Here is a 13,084-nt window from a genome sequence, read left to right as displayed (position 1 = left end):
TGCCATTGCTCATGGTCACACACCCGCTGCCAGAGTGGTGGTGGCACTTGTGAGGAAAGCCACGAGGAGAACGCCAGAGGCCCAAACAGCTAATCTGTGTCATGCCTGCGGCCTAGCGCCTATGAGTGGAGGAGAGGACGGGGGTGGGGGGGGTAGAGGGAGGGGTGGGGTGGCCAGAGGACCGCCCACACATGCCTGCAGTTGAGGTGGGGGTGGTGGTGGGGGGGGGGGGGTTTGCAGGGGTGGATAGTGAATCGGGTTGGGTTGTAGAGAAGGAGGAGAGGGAGGGAGAGGGAGGATAGAGGATATTAGCAGGAATGGCTGGAATTTTTTTCTGGCCGTGCCGTTGCTGTGAGTCAGGTGACTCCGACTCCCAGGGGGACCTCGGAACACAATGAGTCATCCCTCGACGGCCAAAAAAATAAAAACAAAAATAAAACTTGGTCCACATCCCAGATTGTTAACACTGAACGCCATTTTCGTAAATAAAGCCCATGATATCCACACAAAAGGCTGGAGGGGAAGGCAAGGCACTTTTGACATGGAGGCAGGCTAGCATCACACATTTCACAAGAGCGATGTTGATAGAAGCCATTCGTTTAGTAAAAGGCATACCAAGCACAAGCCCTGTCCTGACTATCTGCTCTGTGTGTGCATGTTCTTCCTGAAAGTGTATGTGTGTGTGTGTGTGTTCTTGGAGTATGCCGTGATCCTGGGAGGTGGGGGTGGGCATGATGCCCACATCACGCCATTAACACGGTGAGCACAAACACCAGTGAGAGAGTGTGTGTGTGTGTGTGTGTGTGTGTGTGTGTGAGAGAGAGAGTGTGTGTGAGTGTGCTAGAGAGGGAGTGTGTGAGTGTGTGTGTGTGCACACGAGTGTGCTAGAGAGAGTGTGTGTGGCGGGGGGATGATAACTGGAGGGGCATGCCAGACATCTCCCGTGTAATGTGAGAGGCTGAGTGTGTAAACCGTTACACAGCAACTCAGGAAAGGGACAACTACTCAACGATCTCTCGGTTCGTTTTAACCCGTAGCAGCCCAAGGACATATTTTTTTCCTAAAAACAAATTATGGGAGATATAGGGGTAAAAAATACATTCCAGAGAAATCTCCAGGGCACTGAATTAGCTTGTGACACTCGTGTCGCTGTGGGTCCTTAGGTGTGGCCTTGAGAAAGAGGCGAGCCTGCTGCTGGTCCATTGCTGGCATTCTTCACCCATTCCGTGTAACAAAACTGAGCGCTTTCGCTCTCTCTTGCCGACTGTGCGGTTTGTTTACACAAAACATATGCAAACAGCGCGTGTTGTACCAGTATTCCATGTACTCTCGCCCTGGATCGTGGCCGAAGTGGATCACACCAAACAAATATAAACATTTCCAACAGGGCATTTCTGGGTATGGGCTGACACTAACACTCCGCTGGCCTACCAATGACAGTAGTGCAGTGTGCACTCTTGAACGTTTGATCATTAGGCTAGAATATCAATATGAATATAATGTACTTCATGTTCAAGAACTTAATGTTGTGCGCTTTCTAATAAAGTGCAAGCAATACAAAAGCATCACAGTCAAATTCTTTGCCGTATTTGTCAGGATATGCAGATTTTCGGTCAGCAACTGAAAAGAACAGACCTCAATACTGATAAGAGAGGAAGGGAAAGGAGCATTCTGGCTGCATCATTTACCTGTCAAATTATAAGAGAACACACACACAGTCTCGAACACACACACAAACACACAGATCTACAGTAAGTATGTACTTTTAGTCATTTATGTTGAAGAAAGTGTCATTCATTACCTCCAGAATGGACAGACAAGAAACCCAAGACATAACATCACTGTTAGCAGTGATTAGCTTTGCAGACAATACACACAACAAGACAACAGTTGGTTTTCGATAAGTCTATTCATAAATGCTCCCAAAAATGTAAAAAAAAAAAAAAAGTTCAGATGAATAACTGTATACTGCCGTGGGGTGCATTTTCCAAAACCATAGTTGCTAACCTGTTAGCAACTTAGTTGGTTGGCAACTATGGTTTTGGGAAACACACCTCTGGTTTGTGGAGAACAGAAGTAACTCCATCCATGTGAGAGATGTATCCATTTTTTTCTCTGAGTCCTGATGTTTATAGCCTGAAGCAGTCAAGACATTTTATCAGCCTAATCATTTTCCACTGCGTAACATATGTCTGGGTGAACATGGTGTGTCGAATTCAAAACAGCCCCTCTAATTATCAGTTTATTCTACTGGTATACTGGTACACTATGCTATGCTGTGCTATGCCTGTGCTTTCTGCCTCCCTACAGATGTACCACATGGAAACTGTGCTTCTGCAGAAAACTCGGAAGCGGGGTTCAAAATGAACTTTTTGACAAAGGTAAATTTCTATCAGCCACAGACAAAAAAATGATGACGTCATTATTTCAACGGTTTAGTCATTATTTTATGTCTGAAATCTACCAGCCACTTTTTTCATATTTCACCAGAAACTGCCTGGTAGCTGGTGCTAATTTTGGTCCCTGCACTAGAGGCATTCTTTCACAACACAATGGAGCTTTGCCGCGGTGTCGTTTCAGTACTGCCATCAAGGTATGGCATGGCATCGCATCAAATTCATAATTTTGTTTATTGTGACAACACTATTGTATGCTACGCTACAATAACACCTAATTTTGGTTATCATGACAACGCTCTGTATGCTACACTACGCTGTGCTAAGCCAGAGCTTCCCCAAACTTTTCTGTTCCTGTGCAGATGTGGTACGTGGTGTGCTGTTGCCATGCAGAGAACAATGGTGGCATTCCTTTCACACAGCACAATAGAGCATTCTGAAGAGTAAGCAACCTTCTCAAAAAAGTTACGTTTTAATAGCGTCTCCTCTCCCCTGGATCTCTCCGTTAATGAGGATGGTAGCAATATGCAGCGTGTTATTATAGGGCGGGGAACAGGCTTGAGCAGGCTGTTAAAACAGCATGTGATAAGATCTCAACACATAAGCACACAAAGCCCAGGCCGATAAAGGGGATATTGTGATACAATTAATGACTCCATGTATCAAAAGTAAATATATAAACATTAAATAAATAAATGAATTAATAAATAACTAAGATAATATAAGCTTGACCTACATTATAATAAGCTTGGGTATGTTTCATTACAACTTAAACAGAAATTGCTTGAGCTTCCTAGTAGCACTAGAGAACATGCTCAAACTGTGGTGTGTGTAAACCCACGTTGGTCCAGCTGTTTGAGAAAGAAGGGAATTCCAAGAGAACACCAACTTGTTTGCGTATGGTTGTGCTGTGTATTTAGACTACATAAACAACATATTTTTTTCTGCTCTGCTAAGCAAGATGGAGCAAATAAAGGAGCAACAAACCTTTTGTTAAGTCTGTGTGTGTCTGTGTGTGTGTGTGTGTGTGTGTGTGTGTGTGTGGTAGAGAGGTAATGTGTAGATGCACATGCATGAAAACATGAAAACTGCAGGAGAGCGAGATTCATTATTTTATGTGCAAATCCAAGAATGCTAAGTATGGACTTTGGGTGGGGACAGAGGTTAAAACAGAGGCGAGTGACCTACCATCTATTGGTTCTACTTGTGCACTAAACACGGGTGATTTCACCAATTAACTGATCCACTACTATTATTAGTAAAATAGTAAATCAGCTGGTTCAGTGAGTGGTTTGAAAAAACATGTGGCAGGACTTTTTTTACATTCTAAAGACGGGCTTCAGTGAATGGCGCTGGGCGTGGAGTGGGGGTTTGGTGGGGTCGGGGTCCTAGTAGAGCCACTCAGCGGTGGCTGGCTTGCTAGCACTGGGGCTTTGATGTGGGTGAGACTGGCACAGATAAACAAGCTCTGATCCCGAGGGCACACGCCTGGCGGAGAGGAGAGGAGAGGAGGGCAGAGCAGAGAGCTGCTGTTCTACTTACCAAAGCCCCCCCGCCGCCGCCACCACACCAAAGAGAGACAACTAGCGCTTCCCGCTCCCACTGCCTCTTTAGCGTTGTCCTTCCTTTGCAACATCCTGCATGCCTACAACTCCACTCTCTCATCCTGCATGCCTACAACTTCACTCTCTCATCCTGCATGCCTACAACTTCACTCTCTCATCCTGCGTGCTCTCTTTTCTTTCTCTGCAACATCCATTTTTCCCTACATCCCTCTATCCTACTCTCTCTCTTTCTCTCTCTCTAAGCCTTTCCCTTCTTTCCTCCCTCCCCCTTCTCTCTCACTCTTTTGCTCCTGATCCCTCTCTCTCTCTCTTTCTCTCTCTCTCACACACACATGCACACACACACACACACACACACACACACACACTCACTCTCTCTTTCCTTCCCTAGCAACATCTACACTCTCCTCCTTCCCTTTTTTGACAGGTCAGGGTGGGGTTATAGAGACAGGAACATATTCCCTTTCTCCCTTTCTCTCTTTCTCACCCTCTACCCCTGTCTCTCTATCTACCTCTCCCTCTCTCTTGGGCCATGTAAGGTCCTGTTGATGGGTAAACAATCACAACCTAGACCATGTTTTAAACTGGTGTAGCAGCAGGCTCTCTCCTTCTATACACACACACACACACACACACACACAGGAGAGGGAGCATAACACTAGGCTGCTTACCTTTGTTGTGAACCACACAAACAGTCAGCACAATGCGACAGGGAGCGACAAGGAAGGAGACCCTGGCAAGCACCACACAGCCTGGGTGGTTTGCCTGGCTGATGACATGCACTATACTACACTGCACTGCGCAGCATAGTAGAGTAGAGCAGAGCAGAACAGAGCCAAGCTGAGCTGAGCTAGAGGGCTAAAGCTCCGTGTAGCCATTGAATTAATCTACTCGAGCATCGACAACGTGACCTCGTGCAGCTTTAACACCAGAAAGGCCTCCAGCCAATGCCATCTGAACAGGAAGATGATGGTGGTGGAGGAGGAGGACAGAGAGGGTGGGGGTGTGCTGGCTGGGGAGTGGGCGCCATGTGGGGGATAGATGTAGCAAGTCAGTAACATAGTCGAAACACACCTCTTCTTACGGGAGCGTCAGCGTAGGGCCTGCCTAATCCCTTATGTGAGGTCTATTGCCACACCGTTATGTCGAGGTGGACACACACACACACACACACACACACACACACGGCCATCTAATGCCTGGCAACAAAACATACCCTGGGGCCGAATTTTACTGCTTGGGGCCTGTAGGAATCTGCTCTCTCCTGGTGTTGAGCAATATAACAGCGGATCAAAGCTGAATCCAAGAGGGACGTGGGCCGAATCAGACCAGGATAAACTACACATTCTGTGAAATTTAAAGATAGCATCGCCGATTCTAAGCGATTTCTAACCCACAACACTTTTTGTCACAATCAGTGAACATCTTCTCATGATCCGTTAGCTCACCATTCTCCATTACAGTACGCTGTTAAAGGCGTACCGTCACGTTGGAAAATTATCGTTCTAAAGAATATCTGGGTTCATTGAATTCAACATAAACTTTTAGAACCTTCAATTTTTGCAGAATGGAATCTTATAAGTTAGAATGTTCAAAAACCCACACCTATATGGGTTAAAAAAAAACGGTCTTAGTACCCTGGCTCCATGAACCGGAAATAAACAAAAGTGGAGCAAGCCTGTCCCCCAAAATATAACGGGAGATTGAAGACATGGAAAGGCATTGGAGAGTTCTGGTGTTTTGTTGGTGTTTAGTTCAAATATCAACGGATGTGACATCACCTAGAATCGCTGATGGTACCTTTAATGAGCTAATGGTCTAAAATCCGGTGCAGGGAAGGGACAGCATTGCCTCAACACTACAAGATTCTCTTACTTTGCCTTTTTATTTCCTGAAGCTTTCAATACTGCGGTTACCCTGGTTTATTGGGGTTGGCAGTGTAGGGCTGTCACTTTACGTTCGAAAATCGATTGCACAATCGATTGGACCAAACAACACAAGTTTCGAAAACTAAAATAGGGAATCGATTTTAATCAAATAATGTACACTATTAATTTTAAACGAATTAAACAAATAAAAAAAATAGATGTAACAAAATTCACAAACAAGAATATAAGAATATAAAAGAATTCCAAAGTGCGGTAAATTCCCACCAATTTTACACACCAGAAACATCTGTTTCAATCAGCTACTGTGCTGCTCGTGTTTTGCCAAAAATGGAGGACAACGCGATCAACCTGTGCGACATGAGAGAGACTAGTGATAGGCCCTAATAACTTGAGGAGTTCGATGTGGAAGTACTTCGGATTTTTGGGTATATCAAACTATGGAGAAGAACAAAGCGGTAGGCTATGCAAACTGTGCAATCGAGCTCTACGTAGGCGAAATTTGTTTGACATTTCTAATCGTAAACACAGCTACGTTGAAACCTGCAGTAATGTTTGTCACTGATGTAATGGCAGTATACTCTGCTTATTGTTTTTCGAGAATGTTGCACTCCTGTTTGTCATTGTGCACGAATCTTCACGCCAATAAATCATCAAAAATATTGCTGGCTTGCGTCTACAAGCGCCCTCTTTACGTTCGTCCTAATGCCTGTTATTTTTTTGTGGATTGGCCTATATTTGGCGTTGAAAATGGAAACGTCTTTTAACATGAAAAATCGATTTTACAATTGATTCAATGAACACTAATGTCTCAAAAATCAAACAGGATTTTTTCCACAAAAGTGAAAGCCCTAGTTGGCAGCTGTCAGAGCCAGCATGCCAACCCATAAGATTCCTCCCATTTTGCTTGTTCGTTTTCTAATGTTTCAAACAATGAGTAAACACTTAGGGTTGTTTCACAGTCTAGTGTATAGTTGTGCGTGTTCTTGCTTAGGTAGAATGCGTTTTCCAATGCAATGTGCATGCCAGATCATGCATTTCCAATGGGGGCACATCATTCACATAGCTTGAGTAGACGACAAGATGGGCTCTTCAATATGTGTGTGAGCCTGGTGTTGTCAACTGTGTCCGACTATGATCGTAGACTATGAACCAGCCCTAAGGTTGAAACCTTAGACGTTTCACAAACTGCAGTGTCTTCAAAAAGTTGATGCGAGTCAGGGGTAACCCATGTAATTACAGGACATAGAGGCATGCAAGCATGGAGTGATTGACTGAACTTGCTGAACTATTCAATACCGGAGAGCGAGACTCTGTCAATATGTCTGTCAAAGATAATGAGGAGAGATTTACTGCTGGGTTTTTTTTTTCATAGCGCACGAGCACCAACTGACACATACACACGCTCACACAGCTCAGAAAGTGTAGAATGACATTTGCTGTGATCGCTTTAACGGATGTGGGTGGTGTGCCGTTCCCGGCTTCATTACCTACTAGTGAGAAAAAAGTAACGATACCTCTCCAGATGGTGATGGAAGAGTTGTGAAGAGACTCCACCACTCTGACCTAATCTTTATGGCATGAAGGAAGCTCATCTTCTCACATTATTCTCACATTATTCTCACCTTAGCCATTTTGGGTGACAAGTTTTGCAACACGTCTGGCTACATCTCCTTCACCAAATGACGGTGTGGTTATATTGAGCAATTTATGTCAATGCCTGACAATGTTATATAAGTTACATCGTTGTTGTGCATACACTACTCACAAAAAGTTAAGGATATCTGGCTTCCGGGTGAAATTTAATGTTTCAGTACAGAAAGTGCTGCAACATTTAACTGTTTGACTTGCACATTCAAAAGTTTAGAGGTGGTCACATTAAGTTCACCTGTAAAGGTTATAGTGGATTTTAGGTTCATCCTAATATTTCACCCAAAAGCCAAAATCCCTGACTTTTTGTGCCTATAACATAATAGTGAAAACTGCAAACAAAAACATAAACACAGTCAAATGCTACTAGTAAAAAGATTTAATGTCCATGATTCAATTACCAACAAAACAAGTTAATGAGCTGGCAGCATACTCTGTATTTTTTCTCATCTGAGGGAAAGGGAAAAAATCCTCAGGTCATATCCATCGTGTGTGTGTGTGTGTGTGTGTGTGAGAGAGAGGGGGGGGGGGTAATCGAAATGAAGACGCAGGTTATGAGAGAGCCGGATAGACCGACCGCCTTTAAGGCGGCACCTGCTTACGACGGGTCCCTTGAGGACAGGGACGCTCTTTTCGGTTGCAGACACACAGGGTTGTAATCTCATTACTGACGTCAAAGAAACAGCCAGGCAAGAGAATCCTCTCATTATGTTGTGTGAGTGTGGCCAAAACACTCAGGGGCGAGACCAAATGAAAATGTTAGAGTGTGAGGGTAGCTGTCAATTCCTCTCACTTCAAGAACAGGGATGTGGTTGTTGGGACATTCCATTCCACCCGTCCTGCCCACGTTCGACCGTGTTGCCAGAATGGCAAGGAGTGCCTTCGGGGAAAAAGGACTTGGCTGTCCTTTTTTATTTTTTTAGCAGTGCACTTCAACATCCAACCTTTCCTACGTGCCGCCAGTACTAAAGATGTGTGTAAAGTAGACTCAAGCGTGTGTTAATCATTTACCATTTGAGCACAAGAACAATCTATGTATGTGTTCAGACGTAGTCTTATTCAAACAAGGCCACTTCCCCCACCTCACCACTTGAAGATAGAGGGAACATTTAAGCTTCTAGGACACTAGGGCTGTTGGTTGAGTGACGGGCAAATGCATTCTCCGCACACTTAATCACCCAAAACGTATCATCATGAACATATCTGTCCACATTCCTGCATCTTATCGGACACCCATATGTGAAACACTCGCAAAGTAGTGACGTTAATGCTGGAACAGGGAACTGAACGTTGACCTGGCAAACAAAACCTCAGGGTTCGTGATCTTATCCCGCTGCACTGACTAAACCACACACACATCTTGCATTCTCAAGGAAATAGTTTCAAGGACAGCAATGTATACGTTTTTGAAAGCTACTCGGCAACGTATTCCATAACAGTCATAGGCTACCACTACCAACAATACTTTATTCTAAGAAATCAACATCTTGATTGGAGTAAAAGGACATTCACAAAATCTATTACACTCGACTTCACCAAAGCAGGCCTTGTGTTTGAGATTAAATGGTTAATGTGTGCCAACACATTGAATAAAGTATCAAGTGGACCACCTAACTTGATTGCTTTGCTCAATTGTTGTATGCCAGCTCTATTCAACGCACGCTAGCGTGAGCGTGAGTTAGCTCCCTTCGATTAGCTTACTGGCTATGCTAGATTTCCCATGATAAGAGGATAACTGGCTAGCACAGGGATGGAAATGACTTGCGAATAAGTGTGTCATCAGAGGATAATGGCAAATAAAAGCTGGAGTTGTTCATAAACTTACCCCATTCCAAGAATTCCGTCACGTGCTTCTCCCGTTTTAATGGGGAATTGGTGCATTCGTTGTACAAACATATTAAAATATCCAGAAGGGTTTCGACGCTGAGTGAACTTGCATTCTTTTGGTGACCATCCAACAGCAACTGCTCCAACTTCTTCAGGCGCACCTTCGCAGACATTTTCTTAACAATTAGCTAGCACGTTGGCTACCTCTCCCTGCGTCCGAAAAATGCTCCCCGTGTTGGTAATAGAGGAGATTAATGTTTCCCTGCACCCCTTCGGCGCAGCCAAAAAATAAAGAGTAATTTGGCAGATGTGGAGCACTGAAGTTCCAGACTCCAACTTGCTAGCTAGCCTAAAGCTAGCTAGCTAGCAAAATAACCCCAACATTATATTTTTCTTATGTTAGTGGACTATTTAATCTCGGCCCGTGGTTGCTGTCGTCGCCACTTTGCTCCCGTCTCTCAGATTCGAGGCCCAGTCGGTCCCATTTGCTTTAATCCTGACAAATCTGTACTTTCCACTTAACGTTAGAAAACGGGATGTCGTTTTCCCCCGTCGAATCTCAGGTTGACCGGCCGCCCATTCTCCCCATCAACCTCCTCGCATGCCAGGGATAAGTCTAGAAATAGTCTAAAACTAAGGAAATGAGTCCACGAAAAATTTGGGAGTGGCAGTTTTTTCGTAGGTGAACCCCTCTGTGCTAGTTTGAACTAGCCGGTGTGGTTCTCTCTGAAGCCGAATATGGCTGAAATCGTGTCCAGCCTTGTCTCGTTCGCTGCAAAGAATCCCAGACCTGGAACGACGGAGCACCGCCCACCAACACCGGAAACGCTATGGATTGGTGACGTCATCGCTTGATTGACAGATACTGGGAGCAAGCTGGCACTGACCTCACCAGTGGACTGACACACTCATCGCCACTCGTCACATTCTCGGCCCTCCTCTGGGAATGTAATTGTTTACATTCCCGATTCCGTTTACATCTGAAAAGCCAGTCCTGAAAGCTCCAACTGTTAGCCTACTTGTTATGAAAAGACCATTGCTTTCTTTAGCCTAAAGTCTCACCAGTTCCCAAATTGAGTGATGATTTATGACTAACTGATAGGTCTAAACAAAATATGCCACCCTAGACCTAAACAACTTCCAGCATGATGCAAACTCTGTTGCCGTAGCCTGTGGAATTCTAATATTCACTACAAAGAAAATAGAGAAAGATGCTTGGGTCCCCCAACCCATCCACTCTTATGGAAGGGGGAAATTATAATTTAATCAAGTGGGAAAGTTGTGTCAGAAAGCTCTTATCCAAGCAGATTAGCAGATGTAGGCACTCAAGTGGACTGAAATGATAACATAGAAACATTGGTAACATTTTCTTCACAGTATAGAGACAAAGCAACAGAGTAATTAGGCCTGCAGTTGCTTCTACAATTAAATAATGGCTTTTTACTATTTTAATCCGCTTGAGCTGTAGAGACATGTGGTCTTTCAAGATCATATGGTATCAAATGCTAAGATGAATCAGCCAAGTTCCCTATAGCAGGGGTTCCCAAACTTGTCCATGACAAGGCCCCCAAATACCACTAGGTTCTGGCCAAGGACCCCCTTGATGTGTTATTAAACCCATCGACAATACTACGGCAAATGTAAAAATATATTAAGCTAATCCTAATAATTATTTTAGCCACAAGCACTTTGCGATGGAGCATACAGTGTCTAAAAATTGCATTTGGGGCTTTCTGCTATATGAGGGTTATGCACTCTACAATTATACCCAGTTATTATCATGGGAAATATAAAGTTCAGATATGTGACAAATTATTATAATGTTATTATACGGCTCTTCACAATGCAAGTAGAATGCTCCATTGACTTGAATGGGATTTCCGAAAGTTCTAGCGGTCATTATTTCTTGGGAAAGGACCTCTGAAAATAAGAATGACCGCTGTCAATGGCAACGGAGTTTGCGCTTGGAACTTCATTCAAAAGTGAAAGCAGACGTTTGATCAGCTGTGTTCTAAAGAATGTTTGATTCAAGTTCAGCGTGTGTTGCGAACTATTTGTTTCTCAGCAAAAGCCACGACGAAACGGTAACAAATAAGTGTAAAGAGACATATCATGGAGTTTATTTTTTCGTTTTGGCAAGTAGCCGTATAATAAGCGGGATAATGTATAGAACGCCGGTCATTATGGGAAAATAAGCCCCTTCAGGGCGAAACAAGACCCCTCCGCTGGCGCGTCGGGGTCCGGTTCGCCCTGTCGGGACTTATTTTCCCCATAATGACCGGCGTTCTATACATTATCCCTTACGCATTGTATAACAACCATTTTTCTTTCCAACTTGCTCCGGCCCCCCTGGCATTCCCTCGTGGGCCCCCACTTTGAAAACCACTGCCCTATAGAATAAGGAAATCATAAAAGCATTCATATAATCTGACAAAACAAATGCCTGCATTCTTCATCAATGCCGCCAGTAATAAACAGTGTGGTAAGCCTGCAGTGCACACACATTGATTTGTCTTTCAATCTTATTGCTTGTTATTTTTAGTATTTCTGTTTTTTTAGTATTAAGGGTTTCAACTAATTTCTTTTGGCATTTACCTTTTATATCAGACAGAGTAATTCTATTCTTGCACTGGTAACGTCTTTGCACTGTTCACTTTTTGTACTATAAGTCCATGGTACCCACTCTCATAACATCACATCACTTCCACTTATGCATACTGCATCACAGTGTCAGTTCCCTTTCTGGAATCTAACATTGTATTTCCAGTGTTGTGAGTGTTTTTCGTGTTCTGCATGTGTGCATGTGTGTGTCAAGCTGCTGGATTTCCTTTCAGATAAACTAAATATCTGACTGTCAATCTATTTATCTAGCTTTCTATCTATCTAAGCCAAATGTTTGAAAACAGCAACCTCTGCTGGTGAATGTGAAACATTGTTTTATTTATTCATTTATTAGGCCGCGTGGTACAGGAATGGGGGATGGCACCCCACCCAACCCCGTTGTCTGGAGGCTGCGGATGGTTAGCAGACAGCTGGTATGAGGAGGAAGTGTGTCAGTGGCTCCTTCATTCTTCATGAGGCTGGGATGTCTGGTCCCTGTGGAGGACTATCGTCTGGACTGAAGCTGTGGAAGGAAGGCTTAAAAGGAGAGAGATCACATTTTCTTAATCACCCCATCTACCATATTAATCTATACTGTAGATATATATTAGCCTGGCGGGCCATCCTATATCATTGAAATGTATAGTCTGGAATCGAACCATTCACCTCGCTTAATCCAAGTAGCGGGCAGAGTATTGTCTTTCAAACTGCCTAGGCATGCAATAGGCCAGCGCTACGACCATATCCGTATCCGGTCGGCAAAACGGCAAATACATCCTTCTTCAAAAGGAATGACTTAAGTGCATTGTGTTGCTCAACTTTCAAAGAAAAGCTCAAGTCCAACTCCTCCAAAGTTGACGCCAACGCCGATTCAAACAACCGCTCTTCGTTCGCCATAGCCTTCCTTGTTGTTCACCGTCGCAGGACTGTCGTTATCCTGTTAAGCCCGCCTTAAGACTCTAACAAAATAAAGCGCTGTGATTGGATGACATCCACGGCGTCAGCCAATAGAAATCCCTATGGTTTGGTACTAGACGTACAGGCTAGGCTAGATATATATCATTCCTTTATTAATTCATATATTGATTCATCTGTAATTTCCATGTTTGGGCTGCCTGGCCTGTGTCAGTCTGAGAGGAGAGGAAGGGTGAGAGACAGC

General features: G+C 44.0%; 1 protein-coding gene across 4 annotated transcripts in view; it reads right to left on the bottom strand.

Annotated features, from left to right (window-relative positions):
* Window positions 1-10,087, bottom strand: part of cdc42bpb (CDC42 binding protein kinase beta (DMPK-like)) — an 86,351-nt gene extending 76,264 nt beyond the window's left edge. For all 4 annotated transcript variants that reach the window (XR_012984067.1, XM_076272958.1, XM_076272960.1 and 1 more), the window contains exon 1: window positions 9,323-10,087. Coding sequence is in view for 3 of the 4 variants with exons in the window: in XM_076272958.1 (XP_076129073.1) it covers window positions 9,323-9,497 (175 nt within the window). In the remaining variant the exon portion in view is untranslated. The remainder of the gene's footprint in view (window positions 1-9,322) is intronic.
* Window positions 10,088-13,084: the final 2,997 nt, after the last annotated feature.

This window comes from Alosa pseudoharengus, unplaced genomic scaffold (genome assembly GCF_046254945.1).
Source record: "Alosa pseudoharengus isolate Yale_2024_CS ecotype anadromous, Long Island Sound unplaced genomic scaffold, YU_APseudo_1.1 YU_APseudo_1.1_scf_7, whole genome shotgun sequence".
Taxonomy (NCBI): Eukaryota; Metazoa; Chordata; class Actinopteri; order Clupeiformes; family Clupeidae; genus Alosa; species Alosa pseudoharengus.
The sequence above is the reverse complement of the archived record's forward strand: the minus strand, read 5'-3'. Positions and strand labels throughout refer to the sequence as shown.